This window comes from Camelus dromedarius, chromosome 27 (genome assembly GCF_036321535.1).
Source record: "Camelus dromedarius isolate mCamDro1 chromosome 27, mCamDro1.pat, whole genome shotgun sequence".
NCBI classification, from domain to species: domain Eukaryota; kingdom Metazoa; phylum Chordata; class Mammalia; order Artiodactyla; family Camelidae; genus Camelus; species Camelus dromedarius.
Genome location: NC_087462.1, coordinates 7,107,494 through 7,130,992, shown reverse-complemented (window position 1 = coordinate 7,130,992; position 23,499 = coordinate 7,107,494). Strand labels below are relative to the sequence as shown.

The window sequence follows — 23,499 nt, the reverse complement described above, 5'->3', positions numbered from 1 at the left end:
TGGCTCGGGGGAGTTCCAGCCTCCGCCCGCAGGAACGGAAACACGAGGGCTGAGGGTGTTACTCTAAATGCCACCCTCCTCCGTTTCCACGCCGGAAGCTGTCGGAAGCTGTGACTCTCTCAGCGGAAGAGCCGCGACTTCTGACTCGCTATGTCCGCGAACAGTATGTCGGACCCACGGAGGCCCAACAAAGTGCTGAGGTGAGGATCCTAGTTGTCATAGTGTTAAAAAAACAAAATGCCACTGTAAATTTTAAAGATATAATCGGCTTTATCAAATGATTCATGAATTGGGCAGCATCAATCTAGAAAGTAGAGGGGAGCTCTAAAGGGCTTCAGAAAGGGAAAGATTTTTAAAGGCAGGACAAGGAAGACATACACAGAAAAAGGGATTGTTTCAGATTAGGTCGTTACCCGTTTGGGGAAAAAAGGTCTTATTAGGTGGGATTACCTCATCTTTCCTTTAGGGGATAGCGAGGGGAGAGGGTCCATGTGACAGCCTACCTCTTTGTTGCTGATCAGAAAATTCCCGACTGACCAGTTAAGACTACATTTCTGGAGGAGGCTGACGCTTCAATTAGGTTAGGTTTAATTAAGCCCCACTTTGATGGCATAGCCTAGCATAAGTGACTCCATTTTGGGCCTGTAGTTTTCCTTTTAATAATGGCCTCTTTTCATCAGACTCTCAGCTTAACTGATAGATGTGATCAAAACTTAAGGCATTAGCACCAGTCTAAGCTACTGCCCTGAGTTTCTCGTGGTTTTTGTTGTTCTTTTGCATGGTATCTGTAGGTTATGATGTTTTTGCTTAACCCTTGTGATATTCAGAGGTCCTGGCTGGCTTCAGGTTCACAGTCTTTAAGTCGGTCATTCTCTTGTTCCTTTTCTGATGTTCTAGTGTTAGGGAAAGCTTTTATTTGGTGGTTAGCGGCTGTGAACATGTATTTAAAGCTCTTGAGAGAGTACAGCACACCAGGGAGATTATTATGATGATAATCAACAGGATAATTCACAATGTTTGGAGGGCGCTTTGGAGCCATGGTCCTCAGGACCCAAACCAGTCACAATTGAATACGTCAAAGAAAGATCCCATTGAAGGAGTCAACCTTCTTAAACCAACTGGCTTGCTCAGAGCTCTTATATAATTGAGTTTCAACTTCTCTTGAAGGGTTAATCCAGGTGTAGCAGGTGGTGTTGGCCACAGCACAGACTCCTTGCTCAGCTAAAAGATAATCAAAGACTATCCTATTACAAAGCACAACTTTGGCCAGAGAAGCTAAGGATCTTTCTTAGGCTGATGGCCCTAAGTGAATTCTGAGTCATGAAATTCTCCTCATAGGTCCTTTCTAACTCAGTGATGTAAATCCAGGGAAGTTGACCAATGAAATGTCTTAGTTTACTTGTGGAAAGTTAGGGGCACAGTTAGATAAACTAAGAGGCATTCAGAGGCCCAAGGAAAATGATAATCGTCATGGACAAAGACAAACCCCTTATGGGCACAGACTATTCCCGTTAAGGAGGTACCGTTAATGGATTCATTCATAGGGATTACTGCGTGTGTCCATTCAAGCCAGGTGTCAGTCAGGTTTTTACAACATATGGAAGAGACTCTTCTAGCCTGAAAGTGTTGTTCTAAATGACTCGCAAAGATGGGTGCTGCTGGTGAGATCTGTTAGTGAGTGGGAGCAAATCTGATCTAGATTATCATTGGAATGTGCAGGTGGGTGCAAATGCACTAAGATTTTTTAAAGTTTTTTTTCGGGGGGGGGGGAGGTAATTAGGTTTGTTTGTTTGTTTGTTTAAATGGAAGTATTGGGGACTGAACTCAGTACCTTGTGCATGCTAAGCACGCACTCTACCACAGAGCTATACCCTCCCCCTTGCAAATGTTCTAAGATTTACTAGGTAATTGTGTATAATTGAGTATGTACAGTTATGATTGAAGAAAGGAAAAAACAAGGCATAGGTTGTTTTGGCCATAAGAATTGAACTCTGTAATGTGGAGTTGTACTGAAGTGCCATTCCCTAAGGTTAGATCTGCCGAGGCTTTTACTAACCTTGTGGCTGCAGCTATAACATTAAGACAGTTGGGCTAAGCACTAGCACTGAATCCCATTGTATGCTGTGATAGGCAGCAGGCTGTGTTTATTGCTATATTCTTGTGTGAGCATTCCCTGGAAAGGGTTGATTATCTCTTTTGTGCACAAGTAAGCTGAAAAGTCTTGCACAATTAGTTAGCCCTAGGGCCTGCGGTTTTCCAGTGCTTATTTTAGTCTTACAAAAGTCTGCTCATGTTTATCTGCCAAGGAAGGGGTTCAGGGACTGAAGTTTTAGTAAGTTCATAGCATGGGGAAGCCAACAGAGAAAAATTAGGAACCCATAGTCTATGATAGCCAGTCAGGTCTAGAAATCCATGAAGCTGTCCCTTAGTTGTAAGTGTAGGAAGTTCTTGGATTATCCTGATCCTTTTTGGAGATACCTGGATTCCTTCAGCACTTCATTTATGACCTAGGTCATGAACAGTATCTAGAGATAATTGTAATTTTTCCTTGGAGACTCTATGTCCTTTTGTCAGTGGAAATAATCAACCAACCTATAATAAGAATAGAAATTTATTCAGGCCAAACTGAGGACTATAGCCTGGGAGATACAGATTCAAGAAACACCTGAATTGTGTTTTGCCAGACTACAAAATGGGGGAGGCTTATATAGGCAAACACTGCAGTTACATAGGTTGTTTGTCGAGAATTATAATTGGGGCTAGCAAGAAGTAAAAGTGATTGTTAAGCAGGGATTGGTTGGGGTCCAAAATGGTTGCACAGTCACAAGGTGAGACTTTGAGACCATAAGATTGCAGTTGGCAGCTGCTGACAGATACTATTTTGAGAATACCTGGTGGTATAAATTGAGTTTGATATGGTTCAGAATATTCACGTTCTCCGTGATGCAGGAACATGTCTGAAATTACATCCGCAATGGCCACCCAGCTCCGTTTGGATACCTGAACCACAGTCTATCTTGTCAGAACAAAGAACAAACATCAAATATGACAGGGACATGTTCTTTCAGGTTTTAAAGAGACAGATTAGCACATACACAGTGAGTCAGCATGACCTTAGTGTCTGGGAAGGGAACCTCATTTGTAAAGGAGTTGATGTATTGGCATCATAGGAATGGGGTGATGAGGGAACATTTATCCCTATCTTCAAAATGGGCATTCTAAATAATCTGATAACTGCGTTCCTTTTTTTTTTTTTTTTTAGTGGTTAAAGCAAATATACAATGTCTGTTTGACAGGCCACAAGACAGGCCTAAGTTCTGGTTAGCATAAAGTTCAAGCCCAGTCAGATATAAGCTAGGATGACTTCCCCATACCTCAATATGGGAATATTTCTTCCATCACTTTTCTGCTCATTCTTGCCACAGATAAATGGAATCTTTTATGGATGCCTCTTTGATAACTGAGCACAGCAAGAAGTCTTCCACATATTGTAGAATAGTTGATTTCCCAGGAACTAGATCGTGCTTACATCTTGTTGGAGCACTTGGGAGAAATAAGAAGGGGCCTCAGTGAATCCTTGAGGCGTGACTGTTCAGACGTACTGTTGATTGTTTCACGTAAAGGCGAACATGTCAGCTGTTGGGGTCTGCAGCGGTGCTGAAAAAGGCTGAACAAAAGTCTACAACAGTGAGCCATTTTAAGTCTGGTGAAACTTGTGACAAAAGGAGATTCCAGGTTTGGGACAGCTGGGAAACGGGGAGTAACTATCTCAACAGCTCTTAAGTGCTCGACAAATCGCTGCCCTCGCCCATTAGGTTTCCAGACTGGCAGGATCTGTGTGTTGGGCCTGATTGCCCTCTGGGAGATTAGGTCTTCTGCTGTGGTTATGAGGCCTTGTGGGCTTTAGGTTTTAGTGGGTATTGAAGTAATTGAGGGAGAGGTGTCATCATGTCTCTCTGAATCTTTATAGGCTCTGTACTTTTTATTCTCCCAATGTCAGTATTAGAAGTAACCCCCAGATTCTGGAGCACCTCAACTAAATTAGGGTACTTTTGTCGGATGTCTTCCTCTTCTATGTCAGGGACAGATCGTAAGAACATAAAATTTCTTGACCAACCTGAACCTGATCTTTTAAGGTGAGGTCTCCATTGGAACAAAATTTATTAGCCATTTTAACTTAGAGAGGAGAGCTCTGCTTCACAGGTTACCAGGGCTATGTCACACAGCAAGAAAGACTGCCTTTCAGAAAAGGTCCCAGAGTAGTCCTTTGTACTGGTTGAGACAGAAATTCTCTCTGAACTTTAATAGATACTCCCACTAAGGAAACCCCTTTTTCATGCTGAAGGAATTGTTGTCCTATGAGAAAGGGTTTAAAGTAGACAGTGTAGCTCCAGTATCAACTAGAATTTGGCAAGGTTTCCCATTACTTTTAATTTTAGTTTCCCCTTGGCTGTTTAAGAAAATTACTGATAACAGGTTATTGGAGAACCCCTTAGAATACTGGGTGGGGGATAAATATGGGCACACTCAAGTTGAAAAATTTGCATAAGACCTTTGAGGACAGTCTTTTCTCCAGTGGCCCAGTTGATTACATGTGGGACATTGGTCCCTGGGCCAGTGTTTTGATGGTGGACCCCGAGGAGGGCATTATTTTAGGTCTGTGGTCTTGGAGCTGTTGTAGCTGTAAGGCCAACAGCTTGGTGGGTTTCTGCCTGTGGTCTTGCTCTAAGGTCATTTCAGAGTGCTCAGCTATATGGTTTCTAGCTGAGTCATACTGGTGGTCTCCCATCCTGTTGTCTGCCTTTTTATCAGTCCACTAATCTCAGGAGATAATCTATTTGCAAATAGGGCAGCTAGAGCAGGTTGGACGACTCCATTTATTATATGGAACTACAACGACATAGGAGGAGGACTTCCAAGCATGCCTTAAATTTGGCCAGATTCATCTTTGGTTTGCATGTTTGAATATAGACCAATCAGTGGGGGTAGGGAAGACTCCAGGAATGGCTTCTAAAAGGCCAGTTACTGTTTTGCAAGCTTTTCTGGTTGAGGATCTTGAATATCACCCTCTAGGTTTTGTCATTTTGCTTTCTGCATCCGTCTTTGGGCTTCACTGGGTCCTACCAGCATGTGCACAAGCTGATAAAGACATCGCAGCCTGGATCAGAGGCCCTGATAGTGACTCTCAATTCTTCAAAAGAACTTTTGAGATTCCTCCCTAGGCTCAGTTAATTAACTTTTTTTCTTTGTTTTGGCTGGGGGCAGTAATTAGATTTATTTATTTTTAGAGGAGGTACTGGGAATTGAACCCAGGGCCTTGTGCATGCTAAGCATGCACTCTGCCACTTGAGCTACACCCTCCCGACCTCCCTAGGTTTAGGAAATGCCTTAACTTAGTTGGTCTTTGACTCTTCGTTTGGTCTTTAACCAAAGAGTGAAAGATACCCAAGGAGGTTCATCTGCAACCTCAGGTAGTCTCTTCAGAGTGGAAAGGCAGTTCAGAAAGAGAATCATTAAAATGTGAAAAAAAGGAGGAGAGAGGGGAGCAACAGGAGTCACGTCAGTCCTGTCCTCTTTTGTTTGAGGTCCTTCGTGTTTTTTATTTTTCATTAGCCATTTGTAATCAGTCTTTTAATGAAACTGTTTTGGAATCTTGAAGCCTTGGGGAAACTTCTGCATACCAATTAAAATAGGTATCCCTTTCTGTTTGTTTAATTTGGAAACCCTCACTTTCAAGGGCACTTCTTAAATAAACAATCTGATCTCACTGGAACATTCTCCATAATGGCCATTTTTTTAGGTATTTACAGCTTCTGGGATTATAGTCATTAGATATAAAATAAGCAGGTGTGCTGACAGGTGGTACGCTTGACTCATTAAAGGTGAAAGCTCTTAACTCTCTCAGCCTTTATCTGCACAAAGCAAGACAGACAAACGTGTGTACCTGAACACTCCAGCGTAGCCAATTACTGTGGCCTGGCCAGGAAAAAGGCCCCAAGCACACCACCACCAGTTGCCAACGTGGAACCTGGGACCCCAAACGGGGACTGTGAACTGATTCCTGACAAATGGGGAACCACAGCTGCTGCCAGTGGTGCCCAGCTCGGAAGCTGGGGAAGGATCCCAAACAAATGGGGAACTGCTGACCAAACCGCCAGCAGTTCCCAACCAAGGGCTGGGGGTTTCCAACCAAATGCGGAACTGTGGTCTGAACCACCAGCAGCTCCCAGCGTGGAACTAGTGATTCCAGACAAATGGGAAGCTGGCTGGAAAGCCAGTCAGATCGGGAGCTAGACACAAAGAGAACAGAGCTCAGAACTGACAGGAACTTACCCACAGCCCGCAGCAACAGTAAGAAAGACAGTCAACTCAAAAAGGGGTTCATGGGTACCATGCCTGTGTTCCTTGTTGTCTCCAAATGCCATCAGAGGTTCACTTTGGATCCTGCCACTGCCACCAAATCTGTTGAAGAAACAAAATTCAACTGAGTATGTTTTAAAGGTCTAATTGGCTCTATTGAAGGATTGATGGCTCAGGCAATGTCCTATCTAGCAAGTAGAGGGGGCTCTGAAGGGCTACAGAAAGGGAAAGGTTTTTAAAGGCAGGAGAAGGATGTCATAAGCAGAAAAAAGGATTGTCTCAGATTAAGTCATCTCCCTTTTGGGGAGAAAAAGGTCTTACTAGGTGGGTAGCACTTCATTTGGGGCCTTGGAGAGGGCCCATGTGACAGACCACCTCATTGGTGCTGACTAGAAAATTCCTGACTGACCGGTTAAGAATACATTTCTGAGGGAGGCTGAAGCTCCAAGTAGGTTAGGTATTAAGCAAGCCCTGGTTTGGTGGCATGGCCTAGCATAAGTGACTCCATTTTGGGCCTGTGGTTTTCTTTTTAACAATGGGAACGGGCCTCAGGTTGTGGGTTGGGGGCCCGGTGAAGTGCTTGCCCATTCTGACGGTGGGGCTTGAGTATCCCTGACCCTGAGCTGGCCACAGGTACAAGCCCCCACCGAGTGAGTGTAACCCAGCCTTGGATGACCCGACGCCAGACTACATGAACCTGCTCGGCATGATCTTCAGCATGTGCGGCCTCATGCTCAAGGTGGGCAGGGTTGAGTTTCCTTCCATATTGCTCTGCCTGACAATGGGGCAAGGGGCGGGTTCAGAATGAAGCAGGACAAGAAATGAGAGGGCAGAGCCGGGGTGATGCCAGGTGGAGAAAGCCAGAGCTGTGGGCAAAGCCAGGGGTCTGGGTCAGGATGGCTACATAGGAGGTGAGTCTGAGGTGGGGCCAGGCTTCAGAGCATTTGGAGGGGACTGGTGGAGAAAAGGTGGGGTCCTTAGGGTGATTGGGGGATGTCAAGGGCCAGTCTTCTTAGGCCTGAGGGGTCATGGTGGGGTCAGAGATGCAGGACAGGAAGTAGGACCGGAAATCATGAACTTGGAGTCAGCTATGGGGGGCTGGGACTGAGGGACTCTTGGGGGTCAAGGTTTGAGCTGCACCAAGTGGAACTGGGGTTGGAACCAGTGCCTGGGAATGGCCTTTGTGGGGGCTCACTGGGGTGCCCCTCACTGACCTAACCCACTCATCCACCTACGCAGCTGAAGTGGTGTGCTTGGGTCGCTGTCTACTGCTCCTTTATCAGCTTTGCCAACTCCCGGAGCTCTGAGGACACTAAGCAGATGATGAGTAGCTTCATGTGAGGCTGGGCCTGGATTGGGGGCCTCCTGGGTGAGGGGAGGGGGACCCCAAGCCTATCCATCCTGGACTGACATCTCTCTCCCATCTCAGGCTGTCCATCTCTGCCGTGGTGATGTCGTATCTGCAGAACCCTCAGCCCATGACACCCCCCTGGTGATGGCAGCCTAGAAGGGTTACATCCCAGACCCCTCTATCCACCTTGCCCTCAGCCTGGCCCTTGGCTGCTCAGCTTCCTGCCCTCAGCTGAAGTCCTGGGCTCCCCTGGGTGAGGTAGTCTCATGGCCTGCAGCTGGATGGAGGGAACCTGGCCCTGGCCCTGGGATCCCACTTTTGCCGGGGCAGGGTGGGTGGGCAGAGAGGGGAATCCCCTAGGCCTACCCCTCCCGCCTTCCCTCCCCACCCTGCCTGCTGCTGGGGGAGACGCTGTCCATGTTTCTAGGTGTATCCACTCATTTTCCTTTTGAAACCAGTTAATAAAGTTTTGCATTCTGGCTGTTCTCTGTGACTTCTCTCTCCTTATGTGTATGGTGGGTGTTCCTAGTAGGGAGAAGGGCTCCAGTTCCTCCACTCAGGCCTGGGCTGGGGGCCCCAGTCTGGAACCTTTTTGGTAGTTCATTTATTTCACAAGCCTGGAGCCTAAAGTCAGCTGCCAGAGACAGAACAGTGATCCCTGCCCTCTGGCTGCTCAGCAGATAGCCCTGCTGATCTAAGGAATCTGGGCTTTGGTTTTCTTGTCAGAGGAATGAGGTAATGTCAGCAAATAGGATGGACCTGTAGGGACTAGGAAAGATAGGAGACTGAGTTCTCTCCCACATGTCAGGCTCTCACTCCTCACCGGAAGACACCGGTATCTCTCCCAACAAGACTGGATGCCTCCCCTCCCCAGCACTGTAAGGGCAATTCCTTTACTCAACGTCTCAAACCATAGGACGGAACAGGGCCCCCATTAATCTCTGCTCCTGGCCAATCTAGGTCCCTCACGGACCTCAGCCCTGAAGGTCAACGGAATACTCTAAGATCCTAGACATACTCCACCTCGAAGGCAAACCCAGCACCCGTAGGAAATCTGAGACCTTTACGCCCACGGGGACAGTAGGGCATCCAGAGGCCACATGGAGACGACTAGACGCTAAATGTTCCTCTGGCCAAATCGGACGCACGCCGAGGGTGGGGCGCACCTTATCGCCTGTCTGCCCTCCTAGATTCCCCAGCGGTACCCCTAGGCACGGCCGCCGGGGTCTCGTGATGCTCCAGGCCGCGCCCTAGCCCCGCCCCTGCCAGCGCCCATTGGCCAAACAGAGTTCTGGGGGGCGGGGCGTTGGCCCCGCCTAGCCGGGCCCGGGAACCCCCTGGAGGCAGTGTGGAGGCGGCAGAGCCATGGGCGCCAACGCGCGGCCTTTGGGGGCCCGTGCTGGCGGCGGCCGGGGCGCGGCGGCGTCCCGGACGAGCTCTTGCGCGCCGTGGCTACCGCTGCCGCCTCTCTCCTGGCTCTTTTTGTTGTTACTGGCAGCGCCCGGCGCTTGGGCCGCGGGATACCAGGTGAGTGCGGCCCGCGAGCGGAAATGTACACTAGCGGGAGTGAAGCCCCGAGTAGGATCCGGAGGTGTGGGTGGGTCTGTTTCGTGGATGCCTAGTGAATGGTGCCAACATGACAATGTGGCCTGAGTGCATACTTTGTGTCATTGAGAGGTCTGGCTGTGCGTGTCTGAGAATGGGGCTGTCTGTATCTGCCTCTCTGCTTCTGTGGGTCGGCTTCCTTGGACTCTGCATGCATTTACCTGTGAGGTTGGGTGTGAGCAGGTTAGCAGCTGCATGTGTGGTGGGAAATTGTTAGAGCTGGGAGTCAACTGCTGAAAGTTCCTTCCTGGCTCCCACTTCCTGGCTACGTGACCTTGGCCAAGTCACTTCATCTCTTTGAACCTCACTGTTGTCATCTGAAAACTGGAGATAATATTGCTCCCACCCTGCAGGGTGTCTGCCTGGTATTTGTAAATGCTTCATAAACATTAGCCACTACTATTATTGCCCCAAGGTGTGAATGAGAGGTGAGAAGTTGTGCCAGGTGGGAGTTGTCTGTGACACAGCTATGTGTGTCCTCCCTGAGAGGGCCTGGCTCCACCTGAGTCACCTGCTTCTAGATCAAGACTTACCTTATGTCCTCCCCAACCCCCCTACGGCAGCCTGCCTCTTAACTTTGGGGTTACTGACAGGGTATGTGGGTTTGTGTTTGGGGTCCCTGTGCAGACATGCCCCAGAGTGGAGCCAGACATGCTGAATGTGCACTTGGTGGCCCACACACATGATGACGTGGGCTGGCTAAAGACGGTGGACCAGTACTTTTATGGCAGTGAGTAGAGGATGGGGACTGACTCCTGGGACACCCAGAGCCCCTCTGAGCCCCTCGGATCCTTTCAGGGTCCTGGACGATAGGGTGGGGGCAATGCCCAGCTTGGACTCCTGTGTCTAGGAATGTTCCCCTTGATTTGCTGGTCCCTGACTGCCTGACCTCTGTGCCCACAGTCCAGAATGACGTCCAGCACGCTGGGGTGCAGTACATCCTAGACTCGGTCATCTCTTCCCTGCTGGTGGAGCCCACCCGCCGCTTCATCTATGTGGAAATTGCCTTCTTCTCCCGTTGGTGGCACCAGCAGACAAATGCAACACAGGAAATCGTGCGGAACCTGGTGCGCCAGGGTGAGTCTGCCCTAAGGAAGTGAAAAGAGGAAGCCCAGCCCAGCTTCTTTTTCTGCTACCTTGGCTTCCGAGATTTTATCATGCCATGTGCAGCCTGTATGTGGCTGCACCTGCCTGAAATTTCCCCTTATTTGGAAAACTCCTATGCGTCCTGTAAGGCCCCACCTCCAGTAGGTCCTCTGGGAAGTCTGCCATGCTGAGAGGCCTTCTGTTCCATATCTCTCTACACTGGCCTGGGAGTGACCCCTCTTCTCCCAGGCCTGGGCATGCATCTTCTCATTCCCTGCGTCACCAGCCCCAGCCTCATTCCTGGCCCTGACAAATGGCTTGGACTTTACCCCTCCTGGCACAGGACGCTTGGAGTTTGCCAATGGTGGCTGGGTGATGAATGATGAGGCAGCCACCCACTATGGAGCCATCATCGACCAGATGACACTCGGGCTGCGCTTCCTGGAGGACACATTTGGCAGTGACGGTCGCCCCCATGTGGCCTGGCACATCGACCCCTTCGGCCACTCTCGGGAACAGGCCTCCCTGTTCGCACAGGTACCTCCCGGACCTCTCTTGGGCCTGCCCCTTAATTCCCTCTGACTCCTCCCCCGGCCACTCAATCTCCACCCTTCTCTGCAAGCTCATATGGACCAAACCCTGTCCCTTGGCCCTCTGGTCCCTTGAGATCCTGCCTCTTGGGTGAGCTGTGAATTCCATTTCTTTTCGGCTCTGGCCTTGGCCCTGCTGTGCCCCAGCCTAGGATGACCCTACCTCTCCTCCAGTTGGCTCCTCCCTCTCCCTTGACCCCACCCCGTTTGTTATGATCCCTGCTCCTCCCCAAGCTGGGTGGCAGGTAAAGGTCTGCTGTTTCTCAGCCGGCTGCGTTACCTGTGCAGTGACCCCAACCCTTTCCCATGCTTAGGCTGTGGAAGGGGCAAGGGGAAAGTGGAGGTGGGTTCTAATGTGGGACCTGCCCCCTCCTGGCTCACCTACAGTGCTTCTAACCCTTCCACGAACTTCGGAATGAACCGGAGGGCCTCCCTAGTTTCAGATCCGGTTTTTCTACCTGTGCTCTGAGGGGGCTGGCGGTTGGTGATGAGGTTGGTGATGAGGGGCTGGGTACTTACTCATCCTGCCCTCTCCTGCTCTCCAACCCCACTCCTCATCCCGCCCCGCCTCTAGATGGGCTTTGACGGCTTCTTCTTCGGGCGCCTGGATTATCAAGACAAGAAGGTGCGGAAGAAGAACCTAGAGATGGAGCAGGTGTGGCGGGCTAGTGCCAGCCTGAAGCCCCCTGCCGCCGACCTCTTCACCAGTAAGGGGGTGGTGTAGGGCGGGACAGGGCCAGCCCCAGGCTCAGAAGGGCTCTGGGCTTGTTTTTATAGTCTGCTGCCATTGTCTTGAAATTCTTAATCATTTATGAACAAGGGCTTTGTATTTGCACTTTGCGCTGGGCCCCACAAATTCTGAAGTCCATCCCTGCTAGGGCCTGGCAGGTTTGGGGTGTGGGGTCACCCCTGAGCCTGATGCGGGCTTGCAGGTGTGCTCCCCAACATTTACAACCCGCCGGAGAAACTGTGCTGGGACGTGCTGTGTGCCGACACCCCCTTTGTGGAGGACCCAAGCAGCCCTGAGTACAATGCCAAGGAGCTGGTCCAGTACTTCCTGCAGTTGGCCACTACCCAGGTAACCCCAATGTCCAGAACCTGGTATACATGCACCAGGCCCTTCCCTCAGCCCAGCATTCCCCTCTGAGGAAGGGAGTATTCCATTCACCACCACCAGGCCCTCCTCCTGGATTTGTGTGCATTTCGATTAGAAATGCTGCCCCCTTGATCACAACCACCATGATCAGGAGACAGCATGGCATGGTAGGCCCAAGAGAATTAATTACTCAACAGCTTGTGGTTATTTTCCTGTATGTCCCTCTGCTTCTATGTGACACACTTCCACTCCTGCCCCTCAGACCTCTGTGCACCCACACTTTTTTTTTTTTTGGTGGTAGGGGAGTTAATTAGGTTTATTTATTTATTTAATGGAGGTACTGGGGATTGAACCCAGGACCTCGTGCATGCTAAGCACGCCCTCTACCACTGAGCTAGACCCTCCCCTCTGTGTACTCACACTCTTGACCACATATCGACCAAGACACAGCTGTCCACAGGGGTGGCCCAGGACACCCTGGCTTGAGAACACCCCCATCCCACCTGCAGAGCCAGTCCTACCGCACCAACCACATTGTGATGACCATGGGCTCAGACTTCCAATATGAGAATGCCAACATGTGGTTCAAGAACCTTGACAAGCTCATCCAGCTGGTCAACGCCCAGGTGAGTGTCCCCACCCCATGCGCACGTGTGCTTGGGCCACATACACCATCTATGGATGCTATCTTAGTTTTCTATTGTTACTTCAACAAATTACCATAAATGTAGTGGCTTAAAACAACAGAAATCAGATTATCTTACAGTTCTCTAGGTCAGAAGTCTGACATAGGTCTCACTGGGCTAAAATCAAGATGTCAGCAGGGCTGCGTTCCTTCTGGAAGCTCTAGGGGAAAGTCTCCTTGCCTGGTCTAGCTTCTAGAGGCTGCCCACATTCCTTGGCTCATGGCCCCGTCCTCTGTCTTCAAAGACAACAACGTAGCAGCTTTCTGAGCCTGCCTCTGTTGTCACATCTCTTTCTCTCACTCGCATATCTTCTACCTCCCTCTTCAACTTTTAGAGACCCTTGTGATTACACTGGACCCACCAAATAATCCAGGATAATCTAGTTTAAGGTCAGTTGATTAGCAGCCTTCATTCTGCAGTCTTAATTCCCTTGTTCTGTGTAACCTAACATAGGCACAGGTTCTGGGGATTAGGATATGGGTATCTTTGGGTGACTGTTATTCTGCCTACTGCAGGCTTGTTGATATGGCCCCTGTAAGTGGCCTGTGGCCATGTGGGCCGGCAGTCACTCTCCCATCAGCACGGAACCTTGTCTCCCCTCTCCCATCAGTTCCATCCCCAGAGCTGCCTCCCGGCACCATCTCTATGTCCTCACCTTCCACTTGCTCCCTGACCTACTGTTTCACCAAAACCAGCTCTCAGTGACATCACCAAGGGCCTTCCAGAAGACATTTCCCAGTCCTCCCCAAGTCCCTGGTCCCTGAGGAAGCTTCAACACCTTGGCCACTTCCTCCTGCAAATACCACATTCCTGGGCTGCCAGGAGGTCAGCCTCTCTAGGTTTTCTCCTGCCTGCTCCTTCCCCCACTTTATTTTACTGGAAGTGGAGTTCCTTGGTTCAAATCCTGGCTTTGCCACTTACCGGCTCCATCACTTTGAGGAATGTTCTTAAGCACTCAGTACCTTAATTTTCTTACCTAGGAAATGGGCAGAATGGTGGTTCCCACCTGACAGGGCTATTGATGAAAGTTTAATGAGTTCGTTTGCACAGATCAGTAGAACAGTGCCAGGTAGATAGTAAGTGTTATGGTGGTTTATTATTATTACTTGGGGGCTGGAAACCTTCTGCTTCTCCTTTAAGACCCCAGCTGCAATGTCTTCTTCTCCAGGAAGCCTTCACCAGGCCCCAGCCGGAGCTCTTGCTTTTTTCTCCTGCTCACAACAGTCCCCATAAATAGCTATGATGATACTTCTAGGGTGACTGTAACCAACTGAGTACCTGCTCGGTCTTTCTCCTCTGCACTTGGCTGTGAATTCCATGAGAGCAGGGCTAGCCTCTGCTTGTGGATTGTGTCCACAATCCTGAGCATAAGCATACTGAAGAATCAAGTGATTGTTTGCTGAGTGAATACAGTGTGTGTGTTTGTGTGTATATGTGTGTAAATGTGTATACGAGTGTGTTTAGGGGTGTAGATGTGTGTTTGCACAGAAAGGCATGTAGTCCTATGCACTTCCTTTCATTCCTCAAGTGATTGTTTTATTTATTTTTTAACTGAAGTATAGGTGATTTAGAATATTGTGTTAGTTTCAGGTGTACAGCAACATGATTCAGTTATATATATATATATGTATATATATATATATATTTGATTCTTTTCCATTGTAGGTTATTATAAGATATTCAGTATAGCTCCCTGTGCTATACAGTAAATCCTTGTTACTTACCTATTTTATGTATAGTAGTTTCTATCTGTTAATCTGATACTCCTAATTTATCCCTCGCCTGACCCTTTCCCCTTTGGTAACCATGTTTGTTCTCTATGTCTGTTCTCTCTGAGTCTGTTTTGTATGTAGATTCATTTGTATTTTTTTTAATTCCACATATAAGTGATATATGGCAACTATCTTTCTGTGTCTGATTTACTTCACTAAGTATAATATTCTCTGGGTCATTCAAGTGTTTGTTGAACACCTCTTAAATGAGGCACAGGGGACGCAACTCGAGCAGAACAAACATCCTTTGACTCAGACGTCACCTTGTTCCTCAACCTCCTCAGTTGAAAATGAGCCTCCATTCATTATGACAGTTGTGTCATTTGGCAATAACCTTACAGTGCTGAGAAATTATTCCTCCTTTATAACATCATGTTCAGTTTTTCCATGAAAATTTTTAATAAAATTGGAATTAATAAAAATTTTAGTAAAATCTCAGATTTATTCTTGCATCCCTGAAACTCTTTCCAGGCTGGTCATATTTAGCTTTTGCCAACATTCATTTTCACACTTGGCTGTTGGTTTGCACTCAAATTGTGTCTTAAGGCAATCTGAACCCCACAGATGCATGAAAGTGTGCACATGTGTATGACTATGTATGTGTACACCTGTGGGCCCCCAGGAAGGTATGGACTCCCGAGGGCTCACACACACACCCCTCCCCACAGCAGCAGGCCAACGGGAGCCGCGTCAATGTTCTCTACTCCACTCCCGCCTGTTACCTCTGGGAGCTGAACAAGGCCAACCTCACCTGGTATTTGGGGGAAACTGGGGAGCTTGGGGGGGTGGCAAGCCCTGTGGGTCGTGACCCTGCCCTCAATGCCTCTGCTGCTGCAGGTCGGTGAAAGAGGATGACTTCTTCCCCTATGCTGATGGGCCCCACATGTTCTGGACTGGCTTCTTTTCCAGTCGGCCCGCCCTCAAACGTTATGAGCGCCTCAGCTACAACTTCCTGCAGGTAGGTGGGTGCCAGGTTCGAGGGGGTAGCCCACGGGCCTCGCCAGGCCCGGTGCCCCAACAAACTCCCTGCCCTACAGGTGTGCAACCAGCTGGAGGTGCTGGCGGGTCCGGCAGCCAATGTGGGACCCTACGGCTATGGAGACAGTGCACCCCTCAGTAGGTGTCCGGCCCGTGAGGGGATAGGGGTGGGTGGGCTGAAGTTGGACTCCTGGCCTCGGCCGCCCCCTTGAGTCCCTTCTTAAAGCCCCTAAGAACCTAGCCTGTCCGCACGTGACTTTTCGCGTCTCCTTGGGGTCCGGGCCGAGAGTGCTATGGAGACTCCCACTGGGCTCACCATCTGCCTACAGATGAGGCGATGGCCGTGCTCCAGCACCACGACGCGGTCAGCGGCACCTCCCGGCAGCATGTGGCCAACGACTACGCGCGCCAACTTGCTGCAGGCTGGGGGCCCTGCGAGGTGTGGGGCGGAGCCTGGGAGAGGGGGAGACAGGAAGGGGCGGGTCCTGGAAAATAGGGGGCGGGGACAAGAAGGGGCGTGGTTGAAGGCTGTTTAGAAGGGCTCGTAGGGCGGGGATTGTGGGAGGGGAGGAGAAGGAACGGGGCGGGGCCTGTGGTGGGAGGGGCGGGGACAGGCAGGGGAGAGGTTGGGGACCCTCTTGGGCTTCCTGAGCAGACCTTTCCCTTTATGCGCCTCCCCAGGTTCTTCTGAGCAATGCGCTGGCGCAGCTCAGCGGCTTCAAGGAGGACTTCACGTTCTGTCGCGAGCTCAACATCAGCTTGTGTCCTCTGAGCCAGACAGCGAAGAGCGTGAGCCAGCCCGGAGCGGGAGGGGTGGGGCCGGGGGCAGATTCCATGGTCGGTGGGTGGGACGAGAGCCGGAGAAACCTCTAGCTAGGGCTAAAAGGAGGCGGGGCTGATGGGCTCCTGGGGGGCTCAGCCGGTTGCTGATCCCTCTGGGGCGAGATCACTAGGGGTGCAGTGAAGTTGGGGCAGGACGGAGACCAGTGCACCACTCGAGGGGCTTGAATACCCAGGGACGTTGCCGCACACGGTGGGTGGGTTTGCAGAAGGTCTGCTGTGACCCGTGCCTGCTTTGACCTTCCCACCCAGTTCCAGGTGACCATTTATAACCCACTGGGACGGAAAGTGGATTGGATGGTGCGGCTGCCTGTCAGCAAACACGTTTTCCTCGTGAGGGACCCCAATGGCACAACTGTGCCCAGCGATGTAAGCCCATTCGACAAATTCGAGGAATACCCTTCCCCCCACCCCCGAAACCTCCTGCTATGGGCATTTCTCCCTTCTCCCCATGGACACTTCCTCCATGGATACCTCCTTCCTCCTCTGTCTCTTGGGTACCCCGCCTTCATGGATACCTCTCCCCTCCATGAATACCTTCTGCCCATTACTATCTCTTCCTCTTGATGTCTTCCCCCACTGCCCCTTAATATCACACCCCCTTGGGAACATCCCCCCTCCCATGAGTACTTCCCCCTTTTTAATATCGACCCATGATAAAATTTCCCCTTATCCTGGAAGGCGTCTTCCCACCAACCTTTTCCTCCCCCAAGAATCTGTCTTTCCCGCCCTCCCCTGTCTCAAGGATCCCTTCCCACACTTACTCCCTCACTTCTTCCCCCTCCCACAGTAGCCCCACCCTCCTAGTGGGTTTTTTCCACCTTATGAATCTTTGCAGTCTTTAACTTAGAATTTATGACACCCCCATCCTCCCTACCCAACACCTAATTTTTTTCTCCCCATCCCGGGACTCTTTCCCTTCCTCAAGTTTGACCTGTCCCTGTATGTGTGGCTTTATATGTGTACTCACAGCTGCTTGACTTGGTTTCCTTCCTCCCTCATCCGAGGTGGTGACGCTTCCCAGCTCAGACAGTCAGGAGCTGCTTTTCTCAGCCTCAGTGCCTGCCCTGGGCTTCAGCATCTACTCAGTAACCCAGGTGCCTGGTCAAAGGCCCCAGGCCCACAACCTCCATTCCATATTCCAGAAGCCCTCGTCCCGCGTCTTGGTCATCCAGAATGAGGTGAGACCCCATTCAGATCCCCTTCCATGCCTGGGTGGCAAATTTGAGGTGTGGCAGTGAGCTGCACGGACTCTGGGTCAGTGGGTCTTAAGTTCATGGCCTAAGGTCATCAGTCCCCCACTGGGTGTCCTCAAGTCAGTGACTGCCTTCCTTTGAGCCTCAGTGTCCTCTTGCAGGGCTATTGTGAAGACCCAGTGTCATCATGGGTGACACCCACCAGATACATCAAAGCTGATGGAGGGAGGGGTGTGCAAATTAAGGGAGGCATGTCAGAGACTTGAAGTAGGGAGCCATGTGGCCATTTAGAAGAGGGATCCAAGCAGACAAGGAGCAGCAGATACAAAAGCCCTCAAGTGGGAGGGTGTTGGGTGTTTGGAGAACCCAGTGTGGCTGAAGCAGGGTGTTGAGGGGAGGTGGCATGTCAGACTATGGGGGCCTTTAGGGCCTAGGGGAGGACTCTGGTTTATTGTGAAGGAACCACGGGGGAAAGAGGGTTGCATTAAGACTGTTGTGGACCCTAGCACTTTGGCCTTTTTGGGTCCCTCCTTCCATAAAAAAATGTTTAAAAATATGTTTCATGATGGTATGGGTATAAACACTATGAACCACGCAGGCTTCATGATAATATATTCATTATTATTTCTTTCAAGTTTTCTTCTGATCCTAAAAGAAACTGAGATTTATACATTTCCATGGGCCCTGAACGTCTTGTGAGTTCTGGCACTGTGGTTCCTCTGTCCATCACAAAAGAAGCCCCGATTCCGAGCAGATGGACTACGATCTCACTTCTGGTGTTGCAGGCGCCCTCTGGCGTTGTGGGGGGAAAGGACTGGGGAGCGAGCATGGAAGGCGGGAGACCCGGAAGGGGCTGGCTGCACTGGTCCGAGAAGGCCATGGAGGTAGTGAGAAGTGATCAGATTGAGGATAAGGTAGAAAGTGGAGCTGTCAGGATTTGCTAATAGAATCAGGTGTGAGGAGTGAGAGAGAGGAGGGAAGGGTAGGTGACTCCAGGGTTTTCTCCTGAGCCCCAGGAAGGATGAGGCTGCTGTTTGCTGAAGTGATGGCCATTAATGTCTGTCCACATTTTTCTGCTCAGCACATCAGGGCTAAGTTTGACCCTGACACGGGGCTCTTGGTGGAGATGGAGAACTTGGACCAGAACCTCGTGCTGCCCATTCACCAAGCCTTCTACTGGTGAGGGAGGACCACCAGGCCAAGGAGGGGGCATGAGTGGAGCTGGGGGCCCTTACCTGACTCTCACCTGCCCTGGCCCCAGGTACAACGCCAGTATGGGTGACAACCAAAGCTCCCAGGCCTCAGGGGCCTACATCTTCAGACCCAGCCGACAGAAACCACTGCTTGTGAGCGGCTGGGCTCAAACCCACCTTGTGAAGGTCAGGGGCCAAGACTAATGAGTGGACATTTGGGGATGGCACATGTTGGGGTGTGTGTGGGGAGGGTGGTGTGCCATATATGGGGTGGGGAGGAGGATTTACATCTACAACAGATAAGAAGGCTAAGGGGGGAAGGTATAGCTTCGTGGTAGGGTGCATGTCCAGCATGCACGAGGTCCTGTGTCCAATCCCTAGTACCTCCATTAAAAAAAAAAAGGAATAAAAATAAAAGCCCAAGTCCCCCCCCAGAAGAAAGAAACAAACAAACAAAGGAAAAGGGGCAGGGGAGGGAAATAGCTCAGTGGTAAAGTGCATGCTTAGCATGCACAAGGTCCTGGGTTCAGTTCCCAGTACTTCCATTTAAAAAACAAAACAAAACAAAAAACCAGCAAAAGAAAGCAAACACTTCAGGGGAATTTTCTGAGGATCTTTCCACAGGGCTGATATTCATAGCTGGTTGTGTGACAGTCACACTGTGGAAGCACACAGAAAGGTGTTCACATCTGTAGTGAGTGTTAAGAGTATACATGGCTTTTGAAATTGGGGGTGGGGTGTTCCCATTTGGCCCATGAATGGGGAGAACCATGTGTAACTGCTTGAAGATTTCACCAAGGATCTGTGGTAGGAGGGGATTTTATCTGGGTGGATATTTGAGAGTTCACGCTTGCTTAGGGCTTGGGTGATTCTCACTTAGGGTGGGTATCTGAGGGTGCTTCAGGGTTGGGAATAGGGGCTCACACTTGTGGGGTTTCCTGGGGCTTCTTGTTGATGTTTCCTCTTAGGGAGGAAATGGAGAAGGTAATGGCAGGCCTCACATGATTCTCTTGAGGTGAACTCCTGCATACCTGGGTCACTGTATTTGGACATAGTTTTACCTATTGTAACAGTTGCCCAAATTAACTGTGCCTAAAACAAGATGGAAGTTTCTTTCTATCTAAAAGAAAGTCTGGGCAGGTGGGGTGATTCATTATTCATCTAGGCCCCTTCTAGCTTATTGCTCTGTCTTCCTCAGTATTCAGCTTCCACCTCATGACCCAAAATGGCTGCTCAAGCTCCAGACATCACATGTGCATTTGAGCCAGTGGGAGAGCCAGTGGCAGGGGTGGATGTTTTCAGGGCTCACCTCTGCTCAGGTGTGTGCTTACACCTGCCCTCCACCCCCATGTGCCCACAGACAGCCTTGGTGCAGGAAGTGCACCAGAACTTCTCAGCGTGGTGTTCCCAGGTGGTCCGCCTGTACCCAGGACAGCGGCACCTGGAGCTGGAGTGGACAGTGGGGCCAATACCTGTAGGGTGAGTGGTGCAGGCTGGGACTGGGGGCCAGGGGAAGGGCAGAGTGGAGTTCAGATGAGGCTTACAACCTTACCATCCTGTTGGGTACAGTGATGACTGGGGGAAGGAGGTCATTAGTCGCTTTGACACTGCGCTGGAGACAAAAGGACTCTTCTACACAGACAGCAATGGCCGGGAGATCCTGGAGAGGAGGTGGGGTGACTGGGGGCACCGAGGGGTGGTCTGAGGTGTGCTGGGGCCCAGGGCTGGTGGGTCATCTGCTGATCCTAAGGAGTGTGGGAGGATGAAGAGGGAGTGAAGAGCAAGTGACCTGACCCTGGGCCTGATCAAACCCCACCCCACCCCACCCCACCCTAGGCGGGATTATCGACCCACCTGGAACCTGAATCAGACTGAGCCGGTGGCGGGAAACTACTATCCAGTCAACAGCCGCATTTACATCACGGTACCCATCCCTCGTTGTGCTCCCCACTTCTTCCTGACACCCCTTTATGGAGTGGGGGGTCATCTCTAATTCTTAATATCACCCAACTGTCCTCAGCAGTCTCCACCATCCTTGTGGGGCCTACCTGGGGACTCAGGCTAGTCGGCAGTGCAGCCTCTCACTCACCCCTCCCCCACCAGGATGGGCACAAGCAGCTGACTGTGCTGACTGACCGCTCCCAGGGGGGCAGTAGCCTGAGTGACGGCTCCATAGAGCTCATGGTGAGTAGCCCGGGCCCCATCTAAGTCAGGGTCCCCCTACCAGTTCCCCCTGCAGGACCGTGAAGCCAGTTTCTGTTGCTAGGTGCACCCCTCTGTGGTTCCCCACTAAGCTGAGATCTCCATTCCTATGTGAGAGGTTTACTCCGTGCTTTAATCCAATCCTTACCCAAGCCTCCCCTCCAGGCCCTGACTTGCTCTATCCACGTCCCCGTTAGACACTTACCTCCCTCTGTCCTAGTCCCTTGTTAGGTCGGACCCCCACTTCTACTGAGGACCCCCTACCAGATCTTCGTCCTCATCTGTTCCTCCCAATCTTGAGTTTTTCTTGAAATTCTCACATATATGTATGATTTCCCAATTTCTGGCCTAGAAATTGGCTAGAGGGAACCCTCACCCTCTCCTGGCCACTCTCCCCGCAGGTGCACCGAAGGCTGCTGAAAGACGATGCACGCGGAGTAGGGGAGCCGCTGCTGGAGGCGGGGTCTGGGCTGTGGGTGCGAGGGCGCCACCTGGTGCTGCTGGACAAGGCCCAGTCCGCGGCCGCCGGGCACCGGTTGCAGGCGGAGAAGGAAGTCCTGGCCCCGCAAGTGGTGCTGGCCTGGGGTGGCGGCGCCCCCTACCACCCCGAAGTTGCCCCACGCACGCAGGTGAGGGGCGGTGGGGCCCGCAGAAAGGGGACCTGAACGAAGCCTGGCGGAGAGGGTTGGGAGGAAGGCAGGGTTATGGGCAGGTTTTTCTAGGCTTAACCGGTACTCACCTCGCCCGCCCCTGACCCGTCCTGGGGAGGACGTAAGCTAGTCCTGTACGCTTAGCTCAGCCAGTCATCCAGGCAGCCTCCGCCGCGCTCTCTCGCCTACTCACCTCCTCCAGCCTCGGTCCTGCCCCGCCCATCACCCTGCCTGCTTCTTCCCGGCCTTAACTCTAGTCTCCGGCCAGATCAGTCCCGCCCCAAACCTGGCCCTGCCCCGCCCCCTCATTGGCTCAGTCCTCCCCTTCCTGCCATGCCCCCTAACCGCGTCCAAGGCACGCCCCTCCGCGCCGGATCTCCGCCTCCTGACCGCTGCTCAGCCCCGCCCCTCCCGACTCAGTCCCCCCTCCTCTTCCGCAGTTCTCGGGGCTACGCCGAGAGCTGCCACCCTCCGTGCATCTACTTACATTGGCCCGCTGGGGTCCGAATACGGTGCTGCTGCGCTTAGAGCACCAGTTCGCCGTAGGAGAGGACTCTGGTCGCTGCCTGAGCTCCCCGGTGACCTTGGACTTGACGGTGAGGAGGGCAGAGGTGGGAAGAAGAAAGGAGAGAGGCGAGACGGGAAACCCGCTTTGTCCTAACTCAGCGCCGCCCATCCACTGCCCGCAGGACCTGTTCTCCACTTTCACCATCACCAACCTGCAGGAAACCACGCTGGCGGCCAACCAGTTACGGGCCCACGCCACCAGGCTCCGGTGGACACCGAACACGGGTGGGGACCTGCCCGGAGATGGGGGCCGTGTGGGAGGCGTGGGAATGTTGACCAGGACTAGGTATAGAGCTCAAGCGCCTGAGTCGGTGTTCAGATCCAAATTAGGGGTTTAAGGATCAGAAGGGGGTCCAGCAAACTGGTGGTAGGACTTGAGGGTTTGAAGATGGAGTTCAGTCCCAAGAACAAGATTTGAGAGTCTCCGTGGGTGTCTAGCTCTGGGGGCAGGGGTTGGCTTGATGGTCTTTGGGGCGAGATTTGTGGATGTGAGGATGGTGGTCAAGCGTGGGAGAGGGATTTGGGATCTGGGGGTGGTGTCTAGGCCCTGGGAGGCAGTTGAAGGGTCTGGGAGTGAGGCCCTGGGGACAGATTAAAGGTGGTGTGTCTGTGTTCAGGCCCAGGGGAGGGAGAATGGCAGTGCTGTGGGGTGGCATGGGATATTAAGGCAGAGAAAGTCTGCACCCCTCACTCCTCCCCTCTACCTCCCCAGGCCCCACACCCCATCGTTCTCCCCACTGGCTGGTCTCTGCCAACATCACACTGCAGCCTATGGAAATTCGTACCTTCTTGGCCTCAGTCCAATGGAAAGAGGACCGCTAGACCTGCCGGGGACAAGGTGCCCCCTTCTGAGCCTGAGCCTACTCCTCCAGGGGAGTCACAAACTCTCCCCCTTCTCTTGCTGCTGTTGCTACCACCAACAAAAGCCATTAAAATGCCCCTACCAAGACTCAGGTTAAGGTGTGACTGAGTGTGGGTTTTCATTTTTCAATGGAATTTATGACCCAGAAAGGTCAGCAAACCTTAGCTGACCCTTGACCTGAGGCTTTGCAGGCCTGAATCCTCACCCCAGGGTCTACGCTGTTCATACCCCACCTCACTCACCAGTTTGTTCTCCACTCCTGCTTCACTCCTTCGTCCACTCAGGCTGTGACACAGCTGTTTGAGAAGCCATCGAGGGCAGGCTTTTGCTGGACCTGGGCTGGGAAAGCCAGACATACCTTGGGGCCTTCCAGACTCTGTCTTGGGGCCCTGAGGGCAAGGAATCTGGGAGGTCCTGGGGGTGGGTGGAATTACCCAAAGCCGGATCTTGGACAGAAAGGCTGGA

General features: G+C 51.5%; 2 protein-coding genes and 1 long non-coding RNA gene across 4 annotated transcripts; 2 read left to right on the top strand and 1 right to left on the bottom strand.

Moving 5' to 3' along the window:
• The first annotated feature begins 42 nt into the window (after positions 1–42).
• Positions 43–8,197, top strand: WDR83OS (WD repeat domain 83 opposite strand). Its single transcript, XM_010997745.3, has 4 exons — positions 43–200; positions 6,994–7,099; positions 7,600–7,697; positions 7,790–8,197. Exons 1-4 carry the CDS (start codon positions 151–153, stop codon positions 7,854–7,856), a joined length of 321 nt encoding a protein of 106 aa, XP_010996047.1. The 5' UTR covers positions 43–150; the 3' UTR covers positions 7,857–8,197.
• Positions 8,198–9,031: 834 nt separating this feature from the next.
• On the top strand, positions 9,032–23,125 carry MAN2B1 (mannosidase alpha class 2B member 1). Of its 2 annotated transcripts, none has more exons than XM_031437363.2 (24): positions 9,032–9,238; positions 9,944–10,046; positions 10,220–10,393; positions 10,746–10,939; positions 11,567–11,699; positions 11,925–12,070; positions 12,598–12,714; positions 15,215–15,300; positions 15,384–15,504; positions 15,584–15,662; positions 15,854–15,963; positions 16,206–16,313; positions 16,617–16,733; positions 17,372–17,545; positions 18,642–18,739; positions 18,822–18,939; positions 20,114–20,232; positions 20,323–20,424; positions 20,590–20,677; positions 20,857–20,937; positions 21,357–21,584; positions 22,046–22,201; positions 22,295–22,397; positions 22,885–23,125. In XM_031437363.2, the coding sequence occupies exons 1-24, from the start codon at positions 9,077–9,079 to the stop codon at positions 22,992–22,994; spliced, it is 3,027 nt and encodes a 1,008-aa protein (XP_031293223.2). In that variant the 5' UTR covers positions 9,032–9,076; the 3' UTR covers positions 22,995–23,125. The 2 variants fall into 2 exon arrangements, with proteins under 2 accessions (XP_031293223.2, XP_010996048.3); XM_010997746.3 differs by having other exon boundaries at positions 9,045–9,238; positions 15,218–15,300.
• LOC135319461 (uncharacterized) lies at positions 18,643–21,857 on the bottom strand. Its single transcript, XR_010378072.1, has 2 exons — positions 21,695–21,857; positions 18,643–20,498 (listed from the first exon to the last, which is right to left on the bottom strand). It is a non-coding gene; the product is annotated as an uncharacterized LOC135319461 (long non-coding RNA).
• Positions 23,126–23,499: the final 374 nt, after the last annotated feature.